This window comes from Lasiosphaeria miniovina (genome assembly GCF_030549165.1).
Source record: "Lasiosphaeria miniovina strain SMH2392-1A chromosome Unknown B0T26scaffold_6, whole genome shotgun sequence".
Taxonomy (NCBI): domain Eukaryota; kingdom Fungi; phylum Ascomycota; class Sordariomycetes; order Sordariales; family Lasiosphaeriaceae; genus Lasiosphaeria; species Lasiosphaeria miniovina.
In genome coordinates, this window is record NW_026848225.1 from 1,842,689 (window position 1) to 1,869,377 (window position 26,689).

General features: G+C 55.0%; 7 protein-coding genes across 7 annotated transcripts; 3 read left to right on the forward strand and 4 right to left on the reverse strand.

Annotated features, from left to right (window-relative positions):
• Window positions 1-172: 172 nt before the first annotated feature.
• Window positions 173-4,490, reverse strand: B0T26DRAFT_409967 (ubiquitin carboxyl-terminal hydrolase-domain-containing protein). Its single transcript, XM_060434863.1, has 9 exons — window positions 4,357-4,490; window positions 4,083-4,190; window positions 3,853-4,028; window positions 3,654-3,780; window positions 2,963-3,555; window positions 2,484-2,897; window positions 1,457-2,406; window positions 1,179-1,392; window positions 173-1,119 (listed from the first exon to the last, which is right to left on the reverse strand). Exons 1-9 carry the CDS (start codon window positions 4,375-4,377, stop codon window positions 228-230), a joined length of 3,495 nt encoding a protein of 1,164 aa, XP_060292837.1. The 5' UTR covers window positions 4,378-4,490; the 3' UTR covers window positions 173-227.
• Window positions 4,491-5,121: 631 nt separating this feature from the next.
• Window positions 5,122-6,212, reverse strand: B0T26DRAFT_742944 (mitochondrial carrier domain-containing protein; the record flags this gene model as incomplete). The annotated part of the gene is made up of 2 exons (XM_060444189.1): window positions 5,122-5,170; window positions 5,254-6,212. 2 exons carry the CDS (start codon window positions 6,210-6,212, stop codon window positions 5,122-5,124), a joined length of 1,008 nt encoding a protein of 335 aa, XP_060292838.1.
• A 3,910-nt stretch (window positions 6,213-10,122) lies between these two features.
• Window positions 10,123-11,272, reverse strand: B0T26DRAFT_653002 (uncharacterized protein; the record flags this gene model as incomplete). The annotated part of the gene is made up of 4 exons (XM_060438414.1): window positions 10,123-10,361; window positions 10,444-10,466; window positions 10,542-11,097; window positions 11,194-11,272. 4 exons carry the CDS (start codon window positions 11,270-11,272, stop codon window positions 10,123-10,125), a joined length of 897 nt encoding a protein of 298 aa, XP_060292839.1.
• Window positions 11,273-11,957: 685 nt separating this feature from the next.
• On the reverse strand, window positions 11,958-14,914 carry B0T26DRAFT_721936 (P-loop containing nucleoside triphosphate hydrolase protein). Its single transcript, XM_060442570.1, has 3 exons — window positions 14,305-14,914; window positions 12,483-14,239; window positions 11,958-12,429 (listed from the first exon to the last, which is right to left on the reverse strand). Exons 1-3 carry the CDS (start codon window positions 14,648-14,650, stop codon window positions 12,373-12,375), a joined length of 2,160 nt encoding a protein of 719 aa, XP_060292840.1. The 5' UTR covers window positions 14,651-14,914; the 3' UTR covers window positions 11,958-12,372.
• A 452-nt stretch (window positions 14,915-15,366) lies between these two features.
• Window positions 15,367-17,531, forward strand: B0T26DRAFT_742947 (RanGTP-binding protein-domain-containing protein; the record flags this gene model as incomplete). Its single annotated transcript, XM_060444190.1, has 3 exons — window positions 15,367-15,546; window positions 15,657-15,691; window positions 15,842-17,531. The coding sequence occupies 3 exons, from the start codon at window positions 15,367-15,369 to the stop codon at window positions 17,529-17,531; spliced, it is 1,905 nt and encodes a 634-aa protein (XP_060292841.1).
• Window positions 17,532-17,696: 165 nt separating this feature from the next.
• Window positions 17,697-21,423, forward strand: B0T26DRAFT_410157 (SNF2 family N-terminal domain-containing protein). The gene is made up of 2 exons (XM_060434864.1): window positions 17,697-17,866; window positions 17,984-21,423. Exons 1-2 carry the CDS (start codon window positions 17,862-17,864, stop codon window positions 21,339-21,341), a joined length of 3,363 nt encoding a protein of 1,120 aa, XP_060292842.1. The 5' UTR covers window positions 17,697-17,861; the 3' UTR covers window positions 21,342-21,423.
• Window positions 21,424-22,114: 691 nt separating this feature from the next.
• Window positions 22,115-22,915, forward strand: B0T26DRAFT_616924 (uncharacterized protein; the record flags this gene model as incomplete). The annotated part of the gene is made up of 1 exon (XM_060436003.1): window positions 22,115-22,915. A coding segment is annotated over one exon (801 nt), but the record flags the coding sequence as incomplete, so codon positions are not given.
• Between the last annotated feature and the right edge of the window lie 3,774 nt (window positions 22,916-26,689).

Below are 26,689 nucleotides of genomic sequence, written 5' to 3' on the forward strand. Positions count from 1 at the left end.
AAGAGAAAGAAGAGAAAACGGAATTGCCACCAAGGTTGGCATCACGGATTACCTGCGCACCAACGTCTTGTCTTGGCTGGTCAAGATGCTGGAAACCCTTCAGGGGTCGGGGGTTAGGGTTCCAACATGTTGTGTCACCACCCACTAAGTATCTAAGGTATCCATCTATCTGCATAGATTCCCACTATCGCGCTCTCGTTGGACCAAAATAAGGTAACATAACAAGGCTACTTTGGCATCGGTGAGCCCTTGTTGGGCGTGAAAACAGGGGCCCCTCCGAATCCAGACGCCGGCCCAGCCACGGACCCCGTACCCGGACCCAGACCCGGGCCTCCCGCCTTACGGGAGGGCGTCGGTGTCGACGGCGCAGCGCCTTCCATGGGTATCGGCGGCGTATCCGTTCTCTGCACCACCTGATCGTCCTTGCGCTGCGGCTTGAAGTTCGTCCCCCGCCCCGCTCTGTAGATGTCCTCGAGTATAATTTCTAGTATACCTGCGTCAATAAACTCGAGATACTTGCGGTGAAGCTTCAAAGCCGTCCGCGCATCCTCGATCGAGTCGTGCGTCTCCAGCTGGATGTCCTCTTTGAGAAGATACCACGCCAGGAACGCGAGCGAGAGCTTCCGCAGCCTCGCTTTGAGGTAGAAAAAGTCAATAGTGTCAATCACCTGCGCCCGCGGTACCTGCATGTTGATGACTCGGAAATCTTGCCGCAGCCCGTGGCCGAGAAACTTGCAGCCCAGGTTAAGAAGCACCCAAAGCTTCTTGTACGCGGCTTTGAGAGGCACCAGGTTGTGCCTCGACTTGCGCGGATCTAAATCAGAGGGTGTAATCCCCGAATACATCGTCAGATAGTCCACAATGGGTTCTCTGATGATGATATAGTCGTCGATGAATGCCGTGCCCTCGTGCTCTCCCTGCCCTCGGACCACCGACACTCTGGCCAGAGCGTGAGACATGGGTCGGATTGTTTCCTTTTGCCCGTCTGAGTTAATTTGGATCTCGGGCTGCTTAAGCGAGACAAACTCCGTGTCCAGAGCGACTATCGTATCAGGGCCGGGCTTCTCCGTTTCTCGGTCGAGAATTTGGTACGTCTTCGTACTGCTATCCATCGTCGGGCTTTTTATTCTTGGTTAGCAACCATTCCAGGGGCACGCGCAAGTAATCTCCCAACTTACTTTAGGTCCTGGTACAGAATCGACGTGTCCAGCTTCTCCCTCCAATCCGTCGAAATCTTATTGTTGGCGGCTTTGAGCTGGAACATGAGAACCGCCGGCATCTTCCATGACATGTTGAACGTTAAAGCCTCTTCTCTCGAGATGGACCGCACCGAGAAGTCATTGAAAAGATGCCATCGGCTTTGTCCCGGCGGAGTAGACTCGGCGTGCGCAACTAGCAAAGCAAACTCGTCAGCTTTAGAACCCACGGTAGAGCCCGCCACGACACCTAAACTTGCCATTAATCATGCCCACAAGATGCGGCTTCTGGGGAGAGCTGGTCTCCACGCTAACAACCAGACCAATCAAAGAATAGACGGTAATGTCGTGGATCCCGCGTTGAAGGTGCAGCTTGAGGTCCTCTCCTTCGTAACAGAAGAACTGGCCTTGATCTACTATGATGCCAATCTCTTCCGGGAGCCATCCGGGAGTCGCCCAGAGCCTCCGCTGGTCGGGACTTGCTGTGGCTGCGTTAAGAGCCAGAACTGCAGGAATGCTGGAGATGGTTTTCCGCATCTGCAAGTTCTGATATCGCTGGCATCTGCTACACCATCCCTTAGAAGTCGTCTCGCGTTCAACCCCCATTTTGAGAACTTGAGAAAACGTGGTCCTCGGTGCTCTGACGCCTCTACCTACCGGCTTCTGTGCTGGGTATATCAACTCGTTTACCCACGTGTTGCCTGGGCGAGTTGACTCGTTACGGCAATGCGTGCACCTGATAGTTATCACGGCAGAAGTGGTGAGGACCCGAGAAACGAACTCGTCTGGGGTCAGGGGTTGGGGTAGGTTGAACAAGGCTTGCTCGAGGGCGGTAGACGCGGGAGAGATGCTCTGGTATCCTCTCGAGATGTCTTGAAAGAGAAACCTGCTCAGGGCCTGGACCATGGCTGCCAATGACGCCGGGTGCGTCCCCTCTTCAAGCAAACCCATCGGCCCTGATTCTGAGGTATATCCCAGGGCCTTCAGCATGTTTGTGGCCTGGCATGTCGAGCCTTCAGCTTTCTGAAGCATATCGAAAACGTACCCTAATTCGCAGAGCAGACAGGGATCGACCAGACAGGCCGTCGCGGCGTGCTGGAGCGCCATGTTACGCAGCAAGGGGGTGTAATGCATAAGCTGCAGCAGAGAGTTGGCGTACGAGTTTGCGATGTGATTTTCCAAGCCTGCGTAGCGTGTTTTGTTGAAGAAGCTTTGGTGCAACGTCAGCTCTAAGCGGCCACGGATACACATCACAAGTGTTCAGAATCGATAGGGGTTATCTCTCACCCGAAATCAAAATCGTCGACGCCAAATTTGCTGTACTTTATTTCCAGGTTAAGATAAACGGCTGGGGCTTCCGGTTTGAGGCATTCAAGCTCGCTGCTCGTTGGTGTATCCGCCACTTGGTCACTCGAGCCGCCGCCGTTAGAGGAGCTGGCCGACTCTCGTGCCTTCTCGCTCAAGAACTTTGGGGGCTGCATCGAGTTTGACGCATTACCGGCTGTTCGCGTATCTTCAAACTGGTTCCTTCGTAGACCTCTGGTGTTACGCCCATAAAATCCCCAGTCGACCTTCGTGAGCGAAGAGAGAAAGGCCTGATCAAGCTGCGCCGGGGGAGCTCCGACGTCAGATATTATATCAGCAGGCCATGCCGAAAACAGTGTTTCGCGGTAGTAAGGCATTCCCACGGAGCTCAGGGGACTAAGGAGAGACGGGGTCAGTCAATAATGGCTTCACCGAGGGTCTCCTGCGCACACAAGACTCACGTATCCGGAGACCAATCAAGAAGGGGGGCGGGCTCTTCGGGCTCGGGCAGCTCGACGGGCAGAGCCAGGTCGGTGAAGCGCAGCTTGGACGGGGGCCCCCACAGGTACAGATTGCACTCGGCGTCAGCCATCACAAGGGCTTCGCCCGAGGGCGCAATCTCAAACTTGCCCAGAAAAGAATGGATATTCGCGTAGCGAACATTGCTCGTGTTAGGATTCATAAGGTCGACAACGTGCATCTGCCCGTGCTGAGATGCCACAATGCTGGTGGTGAGCATTCTCGGATGCAGCCTAACATGGGCGGCGAGCGGTGGGAAGGGCATTGGCTTCATCGATGACATGTTTTTCAGGTCAAAGACGTTGACGTATGGGTCCAGCATAAATGCCTGCGCGGCTTGCTGCTTAATCGATCCTCCGCAGGTGACGATAAAATCGTGTTGAGCGTCCATGTCGTTGATGTACGACGAGTGGGCTTGCCAACTCCTAATCACCCTGAGGGATGTGGGGTCTAGCAGGTTGACACAGCCGTTCTTGGTGGCGGCGCATATGTATCGGCTCTTCTTCATGATCATGTAGTGGTTCTCGGTGGCGACCTGGGTGAATGAGCGACGAAACGCGGGAACGGGAACAACGCCCCCCCACCGCACCCCAAGCGGAAGCAGTGGGAGGCAGACACGAAAGATTGACAAACCTGTCTAACAATCTCTCCCTTGGTGACGTCAATGACAAACATGGTGTCTTGCCCGCCGGCAACCAGTATCTCGGATGCTCCGCGGGAAGTAAAGGCCATGCAGCGCAAGTCTTTCATTTCATCGTGTCTGCAATAGGGTGTAAGCGAGTAAGCGGCCCGAGGTCCTCCCTCGCATTAGTGCTCGCCGTGACGGCCATACCGGATGTTCCACAGGGCAGGCCCCCTCCGCATCGCCATGTGGATGCACCGTGTGCCCAGCGCAATGACGCCTTTCTCATGAAAGAGGAATTGGCGCACAGGGCCTTCGGCAGGAGGTTGTATTCGGAAGGCAGTGTATGGCTGCAGGTCGCGGCCGCAGAAGGAGACCACTCGGCCCTGCGGTAGTCAGCACACGAAGCCCGCTTTTGTTTGTTGACGGGCATGACATACTCGGTCGCTGCCGGCCCATAGTTGCTCCTGCGCAGTGTCGAAGGCTAGGGCAGTCGCGGGTCTCGGGTATTCAGCGCTTCCCGGCGCCGGGAAGGCGATGCGCGTAACCTGTAGGCGTAAGCACGAAATCAGCGACCCTGTCCAAGAGAAGAGGGAGAGAAACAGACGGGAGGGAACGGGGGCGGCCTGGAGAGGCTCGTGACAGCCAAAGTCCAAACGTCGAGAGCAACCAATTCATCCAGAACCTAGGGGGGATGGGTCGCACAGCACTCACCTCGTCCCAGTCCGCATCCATAGTCAACGCCAAATTACATCTTACCAAGTACTAGTAAAGAAGATGTCGTCAGCCTGGCTTCACCAGGGCCACCTCCAAAATAGGGTTAGAAGTTGGGATTGGATTCGATAGCCGGATCGATGTTTTGGGAATCCCCACACTTGCCTTTCAATTATCAGCCTTGCGTTTGGGCACCCTTGCCGGACAGCTGCAGGCGGGGCGGGCTCATCCCCACATTTTGCCCCTTGGACAGGTTGCATACACCAGGATGCTGAATACAGCCTAGTACAGTCCGCTGACAACTGCTTAACGTTGGGTGTTACCTAGAGAACCAATTTTTCGAGGTTGATTTATTGACACGAATGGAAAAAACTTCAACATATTGATTGATAACTACGATATTTCTTACCTTTGCACAGCAGAGCCTCGTTGCTCCCAACTACAGAAATCTTTTCCGTGAAAACCCAGGACCAAGACCAGCCATTGACGCGCATTTGCGTTCACTTGGACTATGTATGTACTTATGTACGTCCTCAATAGTATAATACCGAGCAGCGACGAGAACAACGGCGACGGCGACAGCAATAAAAACAATAGGAATCTGCCATAAAATAAAAAGCCCACACAGACATGCCGCCAATACAAACGCCGAGAATCGAAATCTCTTTATGCAGTCCCACTAAAGACACGCAAAGGGAAGAAAACCTGGAAATCAGAATTAAAGTCGCGCAACAAACGCCAGACCCTCTACTCGAGCGGCACCCTCTACTTAGTGAGCCAGCCGAGATAGTCGGCAACGATCAACGTCACCATTCTGCGCGGGAACAAACTGTCAGCATGCGATTACGGAGAGCGGCAATCACACTACCAGCAAAAGTGTGGGTGGGTGAGACTTACGCATGTGGTGCGATGCGCACATAGTAGGTCCCGAATCCCCTGTAGAACCTCAATATGCCCTCTTGCTTGGCCACCTTGGAAAAACAGTCGGCCATGCTGCTGTAGGGAAGTTTCCCGTCCGGCCCCTTGCTCTGTTTTTGCAGCCGCGTCTTGACGAAATCAAAGGGCAGCGAGAAAAACGAGGCGAAGAAGCCGGCAACGGCGCTGGCGCTCAGCGTTTGCGTGTTGCTTGTCCAGTTCGTCCTGATCTTCAACTGCGCCTTGGCTTCGCTGAAGAAGGCCAGCTGCCCAAAGTTGAGCGCCATGGCTCGCACAACAGTTGGGGCTGCACCGGCCCACAGTGCCCCAACGCCCTCACTTTTGGCAATGGAGCTGAGCGCATCAATCACCGACTTGTAGTTCTTTCGCTCGGCCAACGGCTTGAGCCCGTCGCTCTGCATTCGGATCAGGGCAAGATCCGCCGGGTTTCCGATCATGGCCGCGAGGCCGCCGGCTGTTAGCCCTGCCGTCGCACGCTCGCCGAAGCCTACAGTTTGCCCCTTGGCCTTGGCTCGGGCAGCAAGCTGGCCCATAAAGGTGTCGAAGAATCCGATTCGGGCTGTCGTGTACACGGCCTGGCGAAGCAGGCCGGCCGACAGGCCTGTGTAGAGATCGCGAGCCTTGCCGCTTGCCAGTATCTCGCGCGTCACCGAAATGGGCGTCGCTTTCGGACCGCCGGCTTTGCCTTCGCCCGCAAGTTGGATGCGCACCTTGATCATGTCGACAGGCTGGATCACCGTGGTGGCAACCATGCCGCTGAGCCCTCCATTGATGAAGGGCAGCGCAGCGCGCATGTAGGGCGTATGGAGGAAGTCGTTGGCGACAGCAACCGTGTCACCCTGGACGCCCTTGGCCGAGCCCATAACTTCGGACGTCCTGGATCGTGCTGCTTCAGCGGCTTGCTTGACTGTGCCGGACATGGCTGGCTGCAATAGACGCGCGGGGTTGGCAGCGAAGGCTAAAAGGGAGATGCTGACCACTCGGCCCCTCAAGCCACCCAAGTCTTATAATCCCAACGACGACGACAGTATCGGGGGGTGGCCAACTGTGTGATGCGAGCGTGTTAGCTCCCTGGTCGTCTCTCCCTGGTCGCACCTTTGCACGAAGGCTTCACTGGCTCCAAGAGGGACAGCCAGACGCAGGGCGTGCATGGATCCGTTCCCGTCCAAGGTTTCTACCACGACCTGGTGGCTTTTGGCTCAAAAGCGGCCGGGGTGCCTCGCCTCGTCGGCTTTGGTCGGCAAAGAGAACCCCATCGCCGCCATCTCCATTGCAAGCTAAAGCCTCCAACTACTACCTAGGATTGTGGGCCACCGGGAAAGGTTGGAATCCCTAGCTCCTGCATGCGGCCGGCACGAAGGCTTGGAACTTGGGGAAAAGCAGCGGCAAGCGGGGGTGGGGCAGAGGGAACTGTCCCCGGAGCGCCGACCTCACAGGAATGGGGGGCGAGCGACATGACAGGTGACTTCAACGTGCCTAACTTACCCAAAAATGCCCCCGAAGCGGCAACCAACTGGTCTTTCTCGAGTGCGAAGCTCCAGTTGCCTTCAGGTCAAAGTCCCCCGAAGAAATTGAAATTGGGTGAATTCACAAGACGCTGCTGCGTGTTGAAGTAACAAACGTTGGCTTAGGATCCGGGGAAGCTCGTCTTTCGTCGGCGTGTCAAGTGGGGCGGGGTCGCGTGCTCAGAATGACTGGCCGAATGGATTCAACAAGAAAGCCGAGACACGGGGAGATGGCGCTCTTTGAAAGAAACTTTATGATTTTGTAACACAAACTAACAAACAAGACGTCCTTGATAGGAAATAAAAGAAAAAGAAGAAAAGAGGCAGATGTGAACGGGGAGGGCTGCGCTACCAGAGGATGGATAGTCGATCGATCGATAGGTCCTCGATTTGTTTTGCCGAGGGTTGCAGATATGGGGCGGAAGAAAACGGACCAGGACAAAGAAAAACAGGACCAAGGTAAGACGTTGAGCTTAAATGCTTGTGTCGGTAATATATTTATGGCATGAATGGAAGGGCTTGCGGCAGTAGGTCAGGTACTGTACCTACCTATGGCGTCGTTTGGGGGAAGGAGGGGTGGCCAGCCTGCCTCCTACCCACCACCATCCATCCATCCTCTGCTCTGCAGAAGCCAAAGTCCAACCTACACCAGTAGGGTAACGGCTTCCCTCGTACACACACACACACCACTGCACTTTTCGTTGGGGGAGGCAATGTTGGAGACACATTCGAAACTCGCAATCCACAGAGGCGTGGCCTCCAGGAACCGTCCCCGGCCAGTCTGTCACCGACCTTGCGCACCGCCTCGGGGACCTTTCCATCGGGAAAACAACCGCTCGACTCACGTAGCTATCTCAACTCACCTTCGCATGGCCGCTACATGGTCCAAGTTGCATTTCGTCTCCCGGAGCGGGGTCGCGGGTTTCGGTATTTGCAGAGTGCAGCACGTCCCGCTCTGCATTATCATCCGACACACCGAGTACATAGGTAGGAAGACGTGGAAGCTAGCCTAGACATGTGTCGATGCTTTGCTCCTTGCTGACGCGAGGCCTGCGTTGTAAGCTCTCATGTCCGAAGTACGTAGTCTCATAAATACTCCGTGCCTTGAACGTGTGTTGTATATGTGCTTGGAGAAGACAGCGCTAGTATCCGTGCGAGATGGAGTGCAGCGCGAGCGACGCCTCACCATGCCTCACGGAACTTAAACCGAGATCAAAGACTCTCTAACCTCTCTGCAAGGGAAGTGGCCGTAGATGGCAATCAGGTGCCTTCCCTGCTTGTTACCCCGTAGGTAACTGTTGGTGGAAACCAGGACCTTGACCATGTCATTTCCATCTCAAGGTGGGGGGAGATCAGGTTCCTGTTCCTCCATTACTCCCAGCTAGCCGGCAGCTGCCATCCAACTACTCCATTCCGTACCTCCCAGTTCATCATCCCTCAAGGTTCCTTTCGCCCCTCCTCTCTGACGATGGATGGCACCCAAAGGCCTGCGAGCTGTGCGACAATTGAGGGGTTACAAGCCACCTCCGCACGTCCAGTCGAGTAGGTAGGTATGCTTAAAGGACTTTTCTCGGTATAGGGATGCCGTCTCCAGAACATCACATCCCCTCCAGACAGGCCGGACTATATTCGATTCGAACATCGGGCTCGGTACAATAGATACGAGGCCTGGGCGCTAGTGGTTCTTGAGCGCGCCTGTTGCCCAGAGCAAGCAAGCCACTCGGTCCTTGCCCTCTAAGGACGTGTGTGCATGTCCGCTACGGTAGGCTCAAACAATTATGGAGTACATACGTTAGCTAGGGACTTGCGCAAGTGAGCAGCAGGCAGGTAGGCCAGTCTTGAAAAGCAGCATCCCGACTTACACGCGCTTCTCTAGGCACTCTGGGCACCACCCCGCTAGTGGGGCCCTCTCCTAAGCCGAGCGAGCCAGCACGCCCGCACCGCACCGCACGCTCCCCACCCGAACGCGCCGACTCTCTGTGACTTGCCCGATGCGCGCGAAAATGCGGGGTCGCATGCTCGCACACTCTCGGCTTTGTCGAGAAGCGGAAATTCACGTACCTAGGCAAAGCAAGTACGTATCCCAACCACACGTGCGACGAACCATACAGTATTTTCAAACCACGAGCGATATCGGCATCCCGTTTTACAATGGAAAACCCGAGCAATCTCAAGAGGAACTCGGCCGACCTCGCGTTGGCCCGGAACTCCTGTTTCGGAAACAACCGTGACGTCAGGTCGGCTTACAGCCCAACAGAAAAGAACTACGGGGGAAATTAGAGGCCTTCTAACCGTTAATGGCATCGCCTCTAGCCTAGTCAACCCTAGAGGGTTATATATGGGCTTAGCGAAACTCGGGCTCTGTCAACGTGCGATGTCCAAGTGAGGACTAAGAGAATCGTGGGAGAAGAATGACATGAAAGTTTTGGGCAGTTAAGAATGCCGGATGAATCTACCGAGACTCTAAATAATAATAGTTAAATTCAGGTAAAATCAAAAATCATTTGGGCCGTCTCGCCGGGGCTGCGAACGGTTACGGGAAGGGCGACGTGGAACAACAAAAGATAGAAAAACAAGAAAAACAAGAAAAAAAAGACTCGCCCGAGATTCGAACTAGCAACCTATTAAAGACAAAAAGCAAAGAGGGTTCAAAGGGAACACGTCTTCTCCGCCTCATAAGAACGTGACCGTTTGACCAACCGGCCGAGTTTCCTGTAAGGGATAAATGTTTTAGCTACTTCGCTGAAAGGAAGCACTAGAAACAGGATATATATGTGCCCATGTGGTCTTTAAATCGTTCATCCCATCGCTATCGGGACTGATTCTACTTACTTATTCAGGAGATAGATGCACAGGCAAAGCCCCTCCCATTCACCATTTACTCTAAACAGCAAGGGTGTCGGCGCAGTGAGGCAAAGAGAAATCGGAATGGCTCACCTTGTCGTGTCAGGCCACAGACTCTACCTCTTCTGCACTGGCAGTAGACAGCATGGCAGGGAAACGCTTCTCTATACAGGGTACGGCAAGAGTACTCCAAGCCCGTAAGCATGGCCCAACTACCCTACTTAAAATATGTATATACCGCTCAGAAACGCTGGATACATAGGTAACTCCCCCCATGATGCAACCCCCCCTCCCCATCCCCCCGGAAATGAAAAATGCAGATATACAGCTTCCCCCCCTTGTAAATGAGAAAGAAACCCCCCCCCCCCCCGAACGTCATGTTGCGATATAGCCATGTCTTCATCTCCCAAAAAAAGAAAACCTGACCAGGGCGGCGGCTCAGGACTCGCTCCGTAAAGGACTAGACCCCAAAACTCGACTCTCAGTATCCGGTGCTGGGAAACGTGCCAAGACGACCGCCGTCAACCACAATGACGTTGCCGTTGCAATAGGCGCCGGCGCGCGACGCGAGGTAGAGGATCTGGCCGGCCATGTCGACCTCGTCGCCCATGCGTCCGAGCGGCACCATGCTCTTGTCTAGCGGGATGGCCTGGTTGCCGCCGCTCGACATGGACCCGCCTGCTGCTTGCACGATGGGGGCTGCCATCTCGCTTGGGAAGACTGTTACAGGTGTTTTGATGTTGGTCAGTAGAACATAGAAGGGAAACCGTGGCTGGTAAAAGGGGGGAGGTGGAATTCTTACGTCCTGGGCAGAGGCAATTCGCACTAGAGACAAAGATATGTGTTAGTATATATATGCCGTAAAGTACATGCAGAGGCCGAGCAGGGACAAAAACATACCGGATATTCCATGTCGGGAGGACGCAGCTCAGCTGCTTCGCAATGTGCGTGGCAGCGGCCTTGCTCGGGCCGTAGGCGTAGCCGCCGGGGGCCTTCTTGTTGAAGGCGCCGATGCTGCTCGTGATGATGACCTGGCTGGACTGGACGACGTTGCCTCGCTTGTTGCCGCTATCGAGCAGCTTGAGCAGCGCCATGGCCGTGTACCAGACGCTGGTGGCGTTGACCTTGAAGGTGTTGGTGAAGTCGTCAAAGTCGAAGCCGAGCTGCTCGTCGCGCCACTCGTCGAGCGTCGTGTCAGGGCCCGGCGCCTTGACCTGCGGCCCACTGATGCCAGCGTTGCACACCACCAGGTTGAGGTACCCCATGTCCGTCTCCACCACTGACACGATGCTCTGCAGGCTGACCTTGGACGTCACGTCGCAGTACAGCGGCATCACTACCGTAGGTCGCCCGATCGACGCCGCCGCCTCCTGAAGGACGTCGACGCGCCGCCCGACAATGTACACGCGTGCCGCTCCCGCGTCTGCTAGTGCCTTGGCAATCATGAGCCCAATTCCTTTATCGACATGTTAGTAAGTAGGTTCATGTGCATGCAGTCTTTGGAGGTTGGAAGAGTATAATTAATGAATAAAAAACGATAAAAAAAACATACCCGTGCCTCCCCCGGTCACGAGGGCGACGAGGCCCTTGACCGAAAAGAGGCCCTCGACGTCGATATGTGGCGCCTGCATGGTTTAAAAGGCAGGGTGCCCTAAATGGATGTTCTGGGACTGTTCAATCTTCGTCTCTCTCTGTCGCCCAAACAAGCTTATTTCAAGTTTGAGACAGAGGTACGTAGTATGGTATGGTATGGTATGGTATTACACCTTGGCCTGAACTTTTGTAATCAGCAACAACTACAGCACGGATAAACTGCCGTCCAACAAGGGAGGGGCGAGAAGGCGGGGTGTACGGTGTAAGGTATGGTAAAAAGGGTATGCAAGGTATAACCCAAGGGTACCTAAAGTGAGAGAGAGAGTGAAGCTCAGATAAACAAACCGACTTACTTTGTGGTAGATAGACCGAATGGCGGGTAGACAAGCAAGCCAAGTGCGATTTCAGTGGATATAGACGATACCTTATTGCTGCTCTGTCGGATGCGAAGGCTCAAATTGCCAAGTATGGATTTTATCTCCCGAAATATAAGTAATAGGCGGTGCTTCTTGTCTCCCAGTATCTTGTGGTGCTTGTTGCTGTTGTTGTTTATCGCATGTTGGTTAGGACTATGGGGCCGAATGCGGAACCCCTCGTTCCCCCTTATGAATGAATGCCTGCCGTGATTATTCCATCAAACCCTCCCCACCTTCATTTTCCCCCGCCCCCCACTCATACAGTAAGTAACATCACCCTGGTGATGTCACCCAACACAACAACTTGACTACCTTTACGGACTCAGCAGCTTTTATCGAAGATATTGAAAGCTGACGTGATTCAGATAACCTGATGTTGAAGAAATACGGACAGGTTTTATGTCATGGAAAAGGGGTTAAAATCAAATGTTGCCTCTTGATCAAGTTGCCACATCAGCAACAACGGATCGAGGAGACAGACCAAGCTAAGTCAATGCAGATAGCATATATACAAGTGAGTGACTTTTCTGCATATTTCTTTCTACTATCGCGGTCTAAAATACTGCAATATCTTACGCCAAAAATCGACTTCAGTGCGACCGAGTCAGTCGTCTGCGAGACCCCTGATGAGGCAACAACATACGCTCTTTCACTTCACCGTCGCAGTTACATGCCCTAGGCCTAGATCGCTGCTAGGAAGGCACAACTCTAGCCCCCAACACTTAGGCACTTTCGTCGGTAATGAGCTTGATGATTTTGCCAATAGCAATGGTTTGCCCCTAGAGAATAATGTTAGCACTGTGTCCGAAGCGCGCAGACGGATTCGACATACCTGGTCTCGGAGGGTGAAGCGGCCCATCTGGGGATAGTCTTCAAACCGCTCGACACATACCGACCCTGCGCCACCAATGATCTCCATGCGAGCAATGATGCTGTCTCCCTTCTTCGCGTGGGACGGCGGGAGCTTGCTCTTCCGGTTGGTGCCCTTCTGTAGCTTGTGGAGCAAGGCCCCGAACGTCACCTCCTCAATGGCAGCATGAACGTGCAGCACACAGTTGAAACCAGCCGTCAGAATGTTCTTGAGGTCCAAGATGCGGATCTGTGCCTCGAACTGGGACACGTTGTGTACCAGCCGCTTGGGCGAGCACAGGACAAAGCCGGGCATGATCTCCTCCTCTTCGATACCCCTGAGACGAACACGCACCTGGTCACCGCACTGAGCCAGTCCCACCTCGTCTTCCGTCTCGCCATAGACGGCCGAAACTTCGATTGTCTGCTTGTTGGGCATCATAATCAGGCTCATGCCCTTCTTGATCACGCCCGCCTCAACCTTGCCCTCAATCATGGTACCCATGTCACGGTACTTGCCGGCAACAGGCATCATGAATGGCGCGTTGATCTTTCGCTCCAGTGCCTTCATGTCGTCGAGGTATTCGAGAAGCGAGGGGCCATTGTACCACGGGCACGTGTCCTTTGGCACGCGGTCCTTGATGCCCATTGTCTGTTGAGCGGCAATCGGCATGAAGAACACGTCTGTCTTGAGGTTATAACCCGTGCCCTTGAGAAACTGCGAGAGCTTGGTGGTGCACTCGAGAAAGCGCTCATGCGACCAGTTGACGGTGGGATCGTCCATCTTGTTGATAACAACAACCAGCTTGTTCACCCCCTGTGTCTTGGCAAGCATGGCATGCTCTCGAGTTTGGCCGCCTTTCTCGAAGCCAGTTTCGTACTCACCCTTGCGCGCGCTGATAACCAAGATACCGACATCGGCCTGAGACGCTCCGCCAATCATGTTTGGCACGTACGTCTTGTGGCCGGGCGCATCGAGGATGCTGTAGCGCCGCTTCTCCGTCTCGAAGAAACCGCGTCCAACCTCGACAGTCTTTCCCTTAGATCGCTCCTCGTTGGTCAAATCGAGCGCCCAGGAGAGATACCAGGTCTCACGGCCCATGTCCTTGGCCTCCCTCTTATACTTGTCCATCGTCCTCTGGTCCACCATGCCGGTGACGTAGAGGATGGAGCCTCCAAGGGTGCTCTTGCCGGCATCGACGTGGCCGATGAAGATGATGTTTACGTGCTCCTTGCCGTAAATCTCCTTCAGAGTCTCTTGATCAACGTCGGCGGTCTGCTCCTTTTCAACAGCGTCGACTTCGCGGACCACTCCTTTGGGTGCCGCCGCACGAGTAGGGCTAGACCTGCCAGACGATGGCGTCGGCGAGGAGGCTCCACTCGCGCTGGCCTTGGCGTCTGTCTTCTCAATCGCCTTGGTCGCAGTGACCTTTGCAGCCGATTCCGCAGTGCCCTCTTTGATGGCGTCATCTTTCTTGTCCTCCTCCGTCTTTGGCTCCTCCTTGGGGGGTGCTGTCGCACCAATCGACAGGATCTTAGCCTTCGGCTTGGCGGTGTCACCCCCAATGCTCAAAACCTTTGGGCTACCATCACTTGAGGCAGCGGGTTTTGGCGAGGTCATAGAGGGAGAAGCGTCAACCGGCCGCTTTACTATCGTTGGGACGGGCTTGGGAGCCTGCTGCTGCGCTTGCGAGGGCTGCTGAAACCCTTGTTGTGGTTGCTGGTAGCCTTGGTATTGACCTGTAGTTCATGTTGAGCCCCTGTCCTTGACACACAAATGGAACCATCCATGAAAAGCCGCCTACCGTATGTTTGGTTGTAGCCACCTTGCTGTTGTCCGTAGCCGGCAGCATAAGGCTGCCCATATCCGCCGTACGTCTGCTGGGCACCCGAGTACTGGGGATAGTAGCCCCGTCCGGCGCCGCCCCCGTAGTATGGCTGCTGCTGGTATTGGGGCACGAAGCCACCGCCGGCAAATGCCTGGCCGGGCTGGAAGTTCTGCGCTGAAGGGTGGAAAGAGGCCACAGCAGGTCGGAAGGTGCCCTGGGGGGCTTGCTGATTGCCAACGTTCAACTGCTGTTGCGTTTGGCGCGCCAGGTTCTCGTCCTGGGCAGCCGGGTCATCTTCCCACGAGTCCTTGAGGTCAGACATTTTGTCGATGTGCGCCCTAAATTTTCGAGCGACTGCGGGTCAGGAGGGCGTCTATATTGGCACGGCTGATGGCTGTCGAGGTATTGGGGCCTGCGCCAACCCCACTGCTAAAGGTCTTCGGAGTGCTTTTCGCTTCGTTGTCGTCAAAGCCAGGTGGGCCGAAGTACTACAAAGCGGGCGTTATCGTTAGGTACAATACTTGCAACTCCGAGGCGGCCCACGGGTATTATAGGTTTCTTACTTGTTGGACTCCTTGCAACTCGACAGCACCTGTTTCCGCGTTTCGAGTGTCGGGAACTGGGGAAGATTTGCCTGGTGAGGGCTGCCCCACCATGCAGTGGCGGGGAAGTTGGAAAGGACGAAAGGTCTTGGCCCAGTACAGTGGGATGGGTGAGTCACACGGCGTAGTTCGCCGCAGACGAGACGATGTCACAGGCACAATCGGCACAGTGCGCAGAGCATTGCGGGCTGACAATCGCCAACTCAAACCCATTTACGTACGGCAGTGTCTGTGCGGTACATCAAAGTTTGCACACGCCAGGCAGTAACAGCATCCCTGCCTGGCTTGGTAGGTAGGTTAGGCAAAAACAAACAGCGCCCGCCCTGTTGTTCAGTCTGACCTGGATTTCAACCACGCAAATATCTGCTTAGTTTTGCACCGTTGTGTCTGCTGTCACTTACATAGATCCCTCGAGAATGGACATCCGTGAGAGACCATGGACGCACTTTTGGCCAGCCTTGGTGCCCACGTGTATAGCTATGCCATAAAATCGGGCATTGCGCTGACATCAAGCTACGCCCTCCAACAGTGCTCGCGCCTTCTACAGAATGTCAACGACAAGTCGCTCCGCAAAGAGCTCAAGTCATTGCAGAAGCTACTAGACAGCAAGATCAGGGTTAGTTTGCCCGCAAAGCCCACAACACTCCCGTCATTCTTGACACTTAAAAGCCTGGGCTGTTTGGGTTTCATCAGAAATGGATCCTTGCTGATCTTCAATTGCCACAGATCCTCTCTCCCGCAATCGACTTGATCGAGTTCAAGTGAGTTCTCATCCCAAGTACCCCCACCCCTTCCACACTTCCCGCCTGCCTTGCCCGTATCTTATCGTGGGTACCTCACTTTAGGGCCCAAGGTAAGGGGGGTTATATAGGTCAATGGTTATTGTGCACAGCTCACGCTGTATGATTCAGGTCTGGGCGTGGGAACGTCTTTCTCGAGTCGGCCGTCCCTCTCGCCAAGTCTCTTCATCGGGAAATCGTCCGCCTCGGGAAACGTCTCGACGATGCCGCCAGCGTCGAGGAAGGCTTTCGCCGAACTAGGCGCAAGGCCAGCATGCCAGAGGCCCAATATGCCGAGCTCATGTCGATAGTCCGAGACATTAGAAAGCTGCTTGAGCGGATCGACAGAGATATCCCTCTGATCCAGCTTGCCATCACTGCTTCAGGCGAGAAGATGTCCACGTCTTTGACCCCTGGTATCTCTCCATCACGGATGATGCAGGCGAGCGCCTTTCTCTTTTCCGGGGATGCGCAGTTTTCGAGCGACCCGACTCGGCCCGTGCAGATTGGTCCATCCTTTACGCTGTCCCTCTACATGCTTTTTCTCGGCCATTCTCAGGACGCGCCTCGAAAAGAGAACGAGCAGGGCGGTTCTTCACTGACGTACCCAAGCCACTCTAATGGCCTCGTCCACCAAAACCAGCCCTACGGGCTTGGAGAAGGCGAGAGAAAGCCCATATGGCAGGAAGTGATGCACAAAGCCCGGGTGCGGCTTTGCCGTACTCCTGTAGACTGGGCGTTTGACACTGTGCAGGGGTATTCCCCCAAAGACTCACCTGGCCAGGAAATCAGTGGGAGCACTCCAGCGGTATCGTCTACGGAATTCCCAGGGCATACTGGTGAATACTCGTACCATTTGGAGATTATTGAGGACCTGGATGATGGCCGTGTCCACGACGAGGGGTACGGCCCAGCGCCATTTGACGGTATGCCAAAGGCTGGCATACGTGATTCTCTCCCAATCTACCAAATCTCCAAGATATTCTACACCGACACCGGAAGGATTCTCAACATTGGGAATTCCGATGACGGAGACAACAATCCAGTCTTGCTTATAAAGAGAGATGTCAAGGCTCGCACACCAGTGAGAGCACGGCAAGAATGGTTTGATGGCTTGAGTGAGCCAGAAGACGGGGATTCCGGAACGGAAGATGAGTCGTCTCAGTCTGATGACCAAGCGGAAATCGACCGGCAGCTGCGAGAGGAGAGTGAGCTTTCTGCACGATCCGTGGACGAACAGCAAATGCCACAGACACAGCGCTTGCCTCCCCATCTGGATCCGGAGTGGCTGGCTCTCGAGGTCTTCGTTGAAGACGACGATAGCTCCTCTGACAATACGGTGGACGAGAATGAAGAAGATGACGATGGTGTTGAAAACGAGAGCGGGGACCCAACTCTAGACAAGTCCTTGTCGCTAGCGGAACGACCTACAGGGCCGCGACCGAAGTCATCCATTGACTCCAATCTTCTTGCCCGGATCAGGAACGTCTCTTTACGGCCTACAACACCCCCTCAGGAGATTTCTCGACTCGAGTCCAACAATCTTGCGACATTGCAAACTGAATTCTCCGAGTCTTACGTATCCAAGTCCCCGTTCGGCGGCATCATCACGTCATTGTCTCTACTGGAGATGATGATCCGGCTCACGAGTCTCCAGGAATTCCAACAGACATCTCATCTATCGATTCCGGATCACATCCTCACCTTCTTCTTAGAGGAAACGTCGACGACGGGCTTGAGGGGTGAGGCGCGTTTGGAGGTGCGGAAGGAGGCTAGGCGGCGGGTGGGATTTGATCCTTATACAGACACCCCGAAGAAATAGACACGTCTGATATGCAGTAGTGTGATGAATTATACCAAAAGGAAACAGAATGACGAGAACGTGGCTTTTATGTCTCCCCCTTTCTTTATCCAAGGGTTAGGGTTAAAGTCGATTGTTTGGTGGGGGAACTTATCGTGAAGTAAGTAGGGGCCGCCTAAACTCCTAGTCTTCGGTTGCCTTGGAAGCCATAAATTCGACGTCGTCATCCATGTAAACACGCGAGAACGGTGATCCCCGCGACTTTTCCACTTTACGCGAATTTCTACCTCTGCGACAGCGAGACGTTCCTATCAATTATCAAATAGGTAGTTTTTGCACTAAACGTGACCGATGAGGTAATTCTGCCACATCCATTACCATCCGTGCAGACCTAAATCGCACTACGTACAGCAAACCTATAGGGCGTCGTGCACGAATGAATTGTATGCTAACAAGGAAACCGAACGACCTAGAAAACCGGGCGCCAATTTCGCATTTCAACCCAAAAACGATCTCGCTTCAACCCAATCACTCGAGTTTGACGCATCTTCACAAGGGAATCGGCGCACAAAGAAGACTAAGGCGGAGCTGAGACAGAGCTTCTACGATCTTCTCGATTCCACTACAATCAGCTATCCTGCCTCGCCCGCCCCATCGCGCGACCAGCCGCGAGCCGGTCCGGAGTCTGGCACGATGCCGCTGTCGCGATCGCCATCGTTTGGCGACGATGACCTCGAGCTGATAAGCTCGCAAACGGCCAACCTATCCATCGACGCCCCACGCGACAAGTCGCCGTTGCGGCCAATTCACAATCCCAACGACGAGATCATCAGCGTCCACAGCAGTCCGGCGGGTGGCAAGTTCACACCGGCCAACCGTGGCGAGGTTATTGACATCTCCAACAGTCCGGCTACGGCAACGCCGACCTTTGGTCACCCGACCCAGCTGCCGTCCAACTTGCCCAAGCGCAAAAATGACCACAGCAATCTCTTCATTCAGCGCACGACCCATCCAGAGTTTCACAGGGACCTGTATAGGGGGTCCGGTCCCCTGAAACCCAAGACTCAGGGTCGGAAGGCGCCCCCGTTGCAGATGTTCAGCTCCATGGGCGAAAACTCACAGCCAGTGACGCAGTACAGCCAGCCCGCCTCCTCCTACACGGACCAGGTCTTCTACACAGACCCAGCCAAAGCGAATGCAGACCTGAAGGCGCTGCTCGAGGGCGGATTGGACGAAGACGAAGATGACGAAAATGGCGAAGGGAAGGATATACAGGAGACAATCGACGACGGCACACTCAAGGGCATCAAGGTGAAGCTTCTCCCGCACCAGGTTGAGGGAGTGACATGGATGCGTGGGCGGGAGCTCGGCCCCGTCAAGAAAGGCAAGGTGCCAAAAGGCGGCATTCTCGCCGACGACATGGGTCTTGGCAAGACGCTGCAGAGCATCTCCTTGATCCTCAGCAACCCGATGCCATGCCCAGAAGACAAGGGGTGGAAAAAGCACTTCAGCGACCTTAAGAAGGCGACTCTAGTGGTTGCACCCCTTGCGCTCATCCGGCAGTGGGAGGCCGAGATCAAGGACAAGGTGGAGAAAGACCACGCCCTCAAGGTCTACGTGCACCATGGCCCCCAGCGAACCAAGGATCCCAGAGTGCTCTGCCGCTACGATGTGGTCATCACCACGTACCAGATCCTGGTCTCGGAGTATGGCCACAGCAACCCGGACGGCAGTGGCCTACAGGCGGGCTGCTTCGGCGTCCACTGGTTCCGCGTCATCTTAGACGAGGCGCACAGCATAAAGAACCGGAACGCCAAGGCCACCAAAGCTGTCTGTGCTCTGCGCGCTGAGTACCGCTGGTGTCTAACCGGCACTCCGATGCAGAACAACCTCGACGAGTTGCAGTCGCTCGTCCATTTCCTCCGCGTACAGCCCTACGACAACCTGGCCGAGTGGCGAGCCCAGATCGATGCGCCTATGAAGAACGGCAAGGGGCACATTGCCATCCGCCGACTGCATTCCCTCCTGCGCTGCTTCATGAAGCGGCGGACCAAGGATATCCTGAAAGAGGAGGGCGCTCTCGTGGCTGGCGGGAAGAAGGCGATGGATGCCGCTGTGGCAAAGGCGAAGAAGGAGGGCAAGGAGGTAGAGGCGCCCAAGTCTGCGTTCAAGATCACAGAGCGGAAGGTAGTCACGGTCGAGACCGAGCTCTCTCCCGCCGAGCGCGAATTCTACGACCAACTGGAAGAGCGCGCCGACGCGAGTCTTGAGAAGATGATGAAGGGCAAGGTGAACTACGCCAACGCCCTGGTGCTCTTACTCCGGCTGCGCCAGGCGTGCAACCACCCGCGCCTGACCGACTCTAAGATCGACAAGGACAAAGACGCGTTGGCTACAGATGCGGTGGCACATCCAAAAGCCAGCAGCGTGGATGCAGATCTCGACGACCTTGCCGACGCATTCGGTGGCATGGGCATCCAAACAAAACAGTGCGACATGTGCCTGGGCGACCTGTCGAGAAAGGAGGCTGCCGACGGCTTCCTTCGATGCGCCGCCTGCACCGAGGGACTGGAGAAGATCAATTCGGGCACTCCGAAGCAGAAATCAAAGAAGGACCGAAGGGTCAGCATCGTGAAGGAGGAAATCAAGATCGAAAAGATTGACAGGCGGCGGCCTCGGAACCGGAAGATCATTACCGACAGCGACGACGAGGACGAAGAGGCCGAGGGAAGCTGGATAATCCCCGAGGACAAACGTGGCCCCCTGCGTCTTGGCAAGGCCGGAGGCACAGACGACGAAAATGCCGAAGGCGGTGGTGAAGACTTGGGGGCTGACGACTCGGACCATTCTTCGGAAGCAGGGGAGGACGACGGGAGCCAGCTCCACAGCTTCATCGTAAACGACGAGGCTCCAAAGGATGAGCCGGATTCGGACTCAGGTTCAGACGACGATACGTTTGTGTCGGTGTCTAAGATCCACTCACAAGCCGTGCAACAGCAGCGTCAGGAGTCGCGCTCCGAGTCGGGGGATTCGGATCAGGGCATCTCCGAGTCCGAGCTGGGGTCGAGCTCCGAGTCGGACGACAGCTCCCGGCCGCGCAACGGGGCTCACCAGAAGCGGCACAAGAAGAGCCGGGGCAAGAATGGCGCGAGCCAGGTCATGGTGTCGGCCAAGATCCGCGAGCTCCTGAGCATCCTGCGCAAGGAGGCGGGCGAGCACAAGTTCATCGTGTTTTCCCAGTTCACGTCGATGCTGGACATGATCGAACCGTTCCTGCGGGCGCAGCCAGGGCTCAAGGCGGCGCGTTACGACGGCAAGATGGCCAACGACGCGCGCGAGGCAGCGCTGCACGCGCTGCGCACCGACCCGCATACGCGCGTGCTGCTCTGCAGCCTCAAGTGCGGCTCGCTCGGGCTCAACCTGACGGCGGCCACGCGCGTTGTCATTGTCGAGCCCTTCTGGAACCCCTTCGTCGAGGAGCAGGCCATCGACCGCGTGCACCGGCTGACGCAGACCACGGATGTCGTCGTCTACAAGCTCACGGTGGCGCAGACGGTCGAGGCCCGCATCCTCGAGCTCCAGAACAAGAAGCGCCTCCTCGCCGAGGCCACCATCGAGGGCGGCATGCGCAAGAAGGACAAGAACGCCATGAAGGTTGGCTTGCAGGAGATACTCGACCTGTTCAAGCACGACGCCCGCCACGCCGCCGACGACCACGGGCTCGACAACGGCGACTTTGTCGACCCCCGTGTCATTGCCCAGGATGTCGGCGCCATGATTTCGCGGAAGCCGCGGAAGAAGGAGGACGAGATCTACGGGAGACGGTGGTAGAGTCTGATGGGCTGCTTGTATGGATGTGTTTGCTACGAATCTTTCTCTTCTTGCATGGTGGGAAAGCTAGGGTCTGTCGGTTTGTTTTCGAGGCTCTTTCGGCTTGTTTACGCTGCTACGTGTACGGAGTGTATGGGAGGGATTATATTGAATTTGTCATTGGATGGGCGCTGGGTTAGGTATGGGATCAGTCCTCGGCTCTCTCTCACATACACTCATACAAGCGCGTCTTTATATTGGCGGCGGTTGTGGGTATGCATGCAGTGGAGATCACCCAATGTGTTGTTCTTTTTTTCTCCTTCACTGTTTAGGTTTGGGGCGTGATACATAACACTTGGGTTTTATGAATTGGGTGTGCATAGGTTTTTTTCATTCTTGATGTGGTATATGTGTGTATGTGTACGGAATACCATTGTGACTGGTGGTGGTGAGTGGTGATTGGTTTTATTCATGCATTTGGGTTTGACGGCCTGGAGAGAACCCCGAATTTTACCATTTCACTTGAAGAACACAATCGGTATCTCAAGCCCCCACCTCTCGTTTGAGTTTATGCACACCTGCGATTTTAGGCTTCTCTACTTCACCTAGTTATCTTAAGAGCTCTCGTCCCCTGAAACTCTCTAAATAATCGAGCACCAAAGTCGAAAATTTTACACGCCGCGAGCCCCGCACCACCGCAGCAATAATTGGCGGCTCAGCACTTCTGATCCCCAACCTCAAAACTCACCTGTAAGGACCCCGCGCTAAGAAAAATGGACCGGGACCGGGACCGGGACCACAGCGACGACGACAACGGGGAGGCGGTGGGCACGGGGGCGCTGTTCGCGGACCCCGAGGGCTACTACCCGCCGTCGCCGCCGCCGACAACACAAACCTACACCATGGCGAACGGGGCGGTCATCACGCTGCACCTGGTGGGCCACAGCCCGCTCGAGGCGCACCGGCTGTGGAACGGGGCGCGCGTGGTGTCGGAGCACTTCGAGGCGCACCCGGCCGAGGTGCGCGGCCGCTCCGTGCTCGAGATCGGCGCCGGCGCTGGCCTGCCCAGCATCGTCGCCGCTGCCCTCGGTGCCGAGCGCGTCGTCGTCACCGACTACCCGGACCCGGATCTCGTCGCCACCATGTGGAAGAACATCCGCGGCTGCCCCGAGCTGGTCGACGATGACAGCCCCGACGGCGTGCCCCGCAATATCGTCGCCGACGGCCACGTCTGGGGCGCCGACCCCGCGCCACTACTGGCGCACTTATCATCATCACCATCAAACTCTACCCCGAAGGGCTTCGACGTGCTCATCCTCGCGGATCTGCTGTTCCGGCATTCGGAGCACGGCAGCATGCTGCGCACGGTCGAGAGCACGCTGCGGCGGCGGCGCGGCAGCAAGGCGTTCGTCGTCTTCACGTCGTACCGGCCCTGGCTGCAGCACAAGGACCTGGCCTTCTTCGACCTGGCGCGCGCGCGCGGATTCGAGGTCGAGCGCGTCCTCGAGCGCAAGATGGACCGCCCGCTGTTCGAGAACGACCCCGGCGACGAGGAGGTGCGCAAGACTGTCTCCGGCTGGGTCCTGCGCTGGCCCGAGGCTAGCTGTGTTGCTGAGGGCGGTGATGAGTGAGCCACGGGGAATCCTGTGCAGGCAAGGCAAGGCAAGGCAAGGCAAGGCAAGGCAAGGCAAGACAAGGCAAGGGATTAGAGGGAAAGGGAGAAAAAGTAGCGTCGGCTATATTTGCTGTTTTTGTTTCCCGAAAAACCTCCAGGGGCCAACCTCCAAGGACAGCATTTCGAGTTCGTCTTCATGCCATGTAGGTAGAATAGACGTACTCCCCCTATCTCTCTACTATATATACAAGGGGGCAGCACGGGTATATCTATTTGCCTGCTGACACCTGGGTACACATGCAACAGCAGCAGCACGGGTCACTTGGCCAGGAAGCGCTTTCACAGAGACAAAGTGGCCCGAGCAGAGCAGCTGCCATCTAAGATGGGGCTTTGAGGGAACAAGCAGTACCAGGCAAGCAACTACCCAAGAAGACTGGATGGGCACTCTTCTACAAACCCACCCCGTGCTGATAGTTTGCTTTCTAGTCTGTCAGGAGCGGAGGAGACAACCCCAAGTCATGACGGCCTCGAGATTCCAAGCAGCCGGTTGGCACACTTGGAATCTGCCCTCCCACATCTGTACGTAGTGTAGCGGCATATATAGACGAATAAGGCTATACATACTCAGTAAACATGCTCGGCTTTGACTCTTCTCGGTACCGCCCCGAGCATCAACCAGGAGGATGGGCCTTGTTGATGCTTGGCCACCTGCATAAGCGCCACGCCCTGCGTGTCCAATAAAGGCGGGCGGCGATAGCGGTTGGTAATCGTACCCCTTGCCTGCCGGAGGAGTCGGTCACTCGACTCGACTCGACTGTGGTGCGGTGTTTGGATAGGGTGCCAGTACGGGTTACGGGGTACGGAGTACGGGGTTTGGGATGTCGAAAAGGGTTATCAGTTGGGGGCTGAGGCCACTGCCCGGTATAAATGAACTGTGTAGGTAGGTATATCCAGATTGTGCAATAGACCATGTCGATGCCATACAGTTCACTTCATGAATGTTTATTAGTGGGGTCCGTCATATAAAAGGCCCACTGTAGTAAGGGGTCCCTCTGAGGGAGGCAATAAGCAGCTATATTATAAAATCCCAGCCCTATCTTCCGCCGACACTACAGATACCCCTGAATGGCCTTCCAGGTCGGTTTTATTTACTGAGTCTCCTACCGTACTATCTCAAGTGCCGCGCCAACAGCCATTCAGAGATTGGACTGTACACTAGAAATGGGTATCTTGTATTCTGCCTTGCCATGAAGATGTTGTATAACGACCGGGCGCCAAAGCCCAACTTCTCAAGTATTGACCTGTCCAACGCGTTTTTCCTTCCCAGACACTTGTACAATCCAATTCCTGAATGTTTGTTGGCGTGGTGCTTACGAAGGAAAAGAAAATAACAAATGAACCGGCCAGGAAGGGTCTTCAATAAAGCACCACGCCAACAAACATTCAGGGAAAGGATTGTCTGCCGGGGAGACGAAAACACCGTTATTTTTGCGGCACACTGTTAAGATGGCCGTTTCGCCAGCTTCCCCGTTGCGGCGGCGGCGCAATTTATTTAAGGGGAGCTGTGCCTCCCTCCTGTTGGCAGCTCTCGCTATCGCAGATATTGAGCAGAAAGCATCCGAGTCGTATCAAAATGTCCCGACGCCGCGTTCTCGTTCTCAGCAAACCTATCAAGTTACGCGACGATGAAGAGCGATAACGAAAAGCGGACGAGGACGATGAGTTCCTCGCAGATGATAATTTCGATTGTAAGCGGAAAGTATGTCCTCGTCTATAAGAAGAGCGGTTTCGTACATAGTAAGCGATACGGCTATAAGTACCTACCTGATCTCGTAAGTTGTGTTATTTGTTCTTCGTTAACGATAAGATATTAGATTCGTTAAGAAGTTTAAGGGCGGGGGCTTTGACCAGATTTGGTTAGGTCTTTGTAACGACGGGAAATACGAAAAGACTATAATAAAGTCGTACTTTCGAGATTATGTTAAGTCGTCGACGACTACCCGCCCGGTCCTCGGGGATGGGGACGACGAATACGAGACTATCTAGACGATTACTGATACGAAGACCGTAATAATGCATTAGAGGTGCTTGGTTATAGAGGCGGACAATACGATCCTTAGAGATAAGAGGCGTAAAGACCCTAGTAATCGTGGTTTATGGAAATTAAAGTAGGATAAAAGCGATTCTAGAGAAAGCCCGGTAGCTGATATCAGTAATATAAGGAGAGTCCGACTTTATAAAAGGGCCTCCCCGTACTAATACGTTTAGTAGATCCGGACGGATTTTGTAGAAATATTTAACTTAAGGCGCGAATCGGGGCTTTTATTCGAGAAGGTTGAGATAATAGCCGAATGTTACGATCCTGGCTCAAGGGTGCAGGAGGCGTTTTAAGCCTACTGCAGATTGGCTGGTGCAACCAAGTGGGGTATCCTGTCACGGCAAGTGTAAGGCGCGTTGTCGCAGTTGCTAGAGTGGCCATATATAGCCCACTACGGTGTTACAATCTGGACAACAGGTCCACGGAGCTAGGCCCGGCCTAGGATTGTCGGGGTCTGGACGGCAGGTAGGAGATGACAGGAGACAAGGAGTATCGTGCACAGATTGCGAAAAACAGGCTTTCAACACACAACCAATGTATGCTTAACCAGATGCATTGATAGCTGCAGAACCGTTCTCCAGAGAGAGCGTGCTGCCAGCTCCTATATAGAACTATGAGCAACCAATCAGAGTTCCTGCCTTACATGCTCAGTCGTGCTCAGTCCTAGACGCACTGATCCCTACTGAGCTCCCTGCTCAGTGCGCTCAGTGGGTCTCGGCACTGATCCTACTGAGCTCAGCCATGCTCAGTGCTCCTTGGCAATGGCCCCACTGAGCACTCCCTAATTGGATGCACCTTCTCTTAGCGAGAGCCCCACCCTAAGTGCCGTTCCAGCCAATCCGCAGCGGGCGGGCAACGCCCTCTGCACCTTTGAACCAGGATCGTAACATATCACCAACTGGCAGAGCCACTTATTACAAACCACTCGACTGTTAGGGTCGTCTGTCTGTAAGGGAGCACGGGCTCCACAGAATGCTGGGGTTGGTAATTATGAAGATAGAACAAAGGGCAAGCTCCTATCGCACGGGTAATACAGTCAAATCGGAATGCCACTCAAAGTATATGAGTGCAGCGAATGTGTATTGCTTGCTTGAAGAACCAAGCAAGAACTATCTAAGACCGTGGCTACGGTCGTCGTATATATCTATCTAGGGCGGGCCAATCAGGTCGTTGCTCCGTTGCTCCCTGGCAGAGCTACAGAGCGTTGCTCCGTTGCTCCCTGGCGGAGCTACAGAGCAACCCCGTAGAGCCAACCAAACCGTTGCTCCGTACCCCACCGCACAGAGCAAATGCGGGTCCCTGCCCCGCATGCCTGTCTCGTCATCCCTATTGGCCGGCCCCACTTTCAGAGCTATGACTAACCCAGAATGGGCGTGGTTCATCACATTGTTGCTTAGCTAAAACTTAGCTAATTAGATTGAAGAGAACCGGGTTATATAGTAGTGACCATCGATAAGGATTCGGAGGCAGACGTCGAAGTAGGACCAGCTCCTGCTACGATTCGACAAATCTACTGCCTTCGACGACGGCGAGGTCTGAGGAGTTGGTGGAAACGGACATCCTCTCAGACTATTGCGTGACGCGACCGCTGACCTAACCATGTGGTCTAAGGCTCGGGGCCGCGGCCGGCCCCAGTAGACTAGCGATCGCGGGACC

Excerpts from the sequence above, each read along its gene's own strand:
- B0T26DRAFT_409967 (XM_060434863.1), bottom strand. The coding sequence starts at position 4,377 with ATGGATGCGGACTGGGACGAG. Across the intron at positions 4,191-4,356 it reads TGGATGCGGACTGGGACGAG|GTTACGCGCATCGCCTTCCC; the intron begins GTGAGTGCTGTG and ends TTACGCCTACAG. Across the intron at positions 2,407-2,483 it reads GTCGACGATTTTGATTTCGG|CTTCTTCAACAAAACACGCT; the intron begins GTGAGAGATAAC and ends GTTGCACCAAAG.
- B0T26DRAFT_721936 (XM_060442570.1), bottom strand. The coding sequence starts at position 14,650 with ATGTCTGACCTCAAGGACTCGTGGGAAGATGACCCGGCTGCCCAGGAC. Across the intron at positions 14,240-14,304 it reads TGGCTACAACCAAACATACG|GTCAATACCAAGGCTACCAG; the intron begins GTAGGCGGCTTT and ends CATGAACTACAG. Across the intron at positions 12,430-12,482 it reads GCTTCACCCTCCGAGACCAG|GGGCAAACCATTGCTATTGG; the intron begins GTATGTCGAATC and ends ATTATTCTCTAG.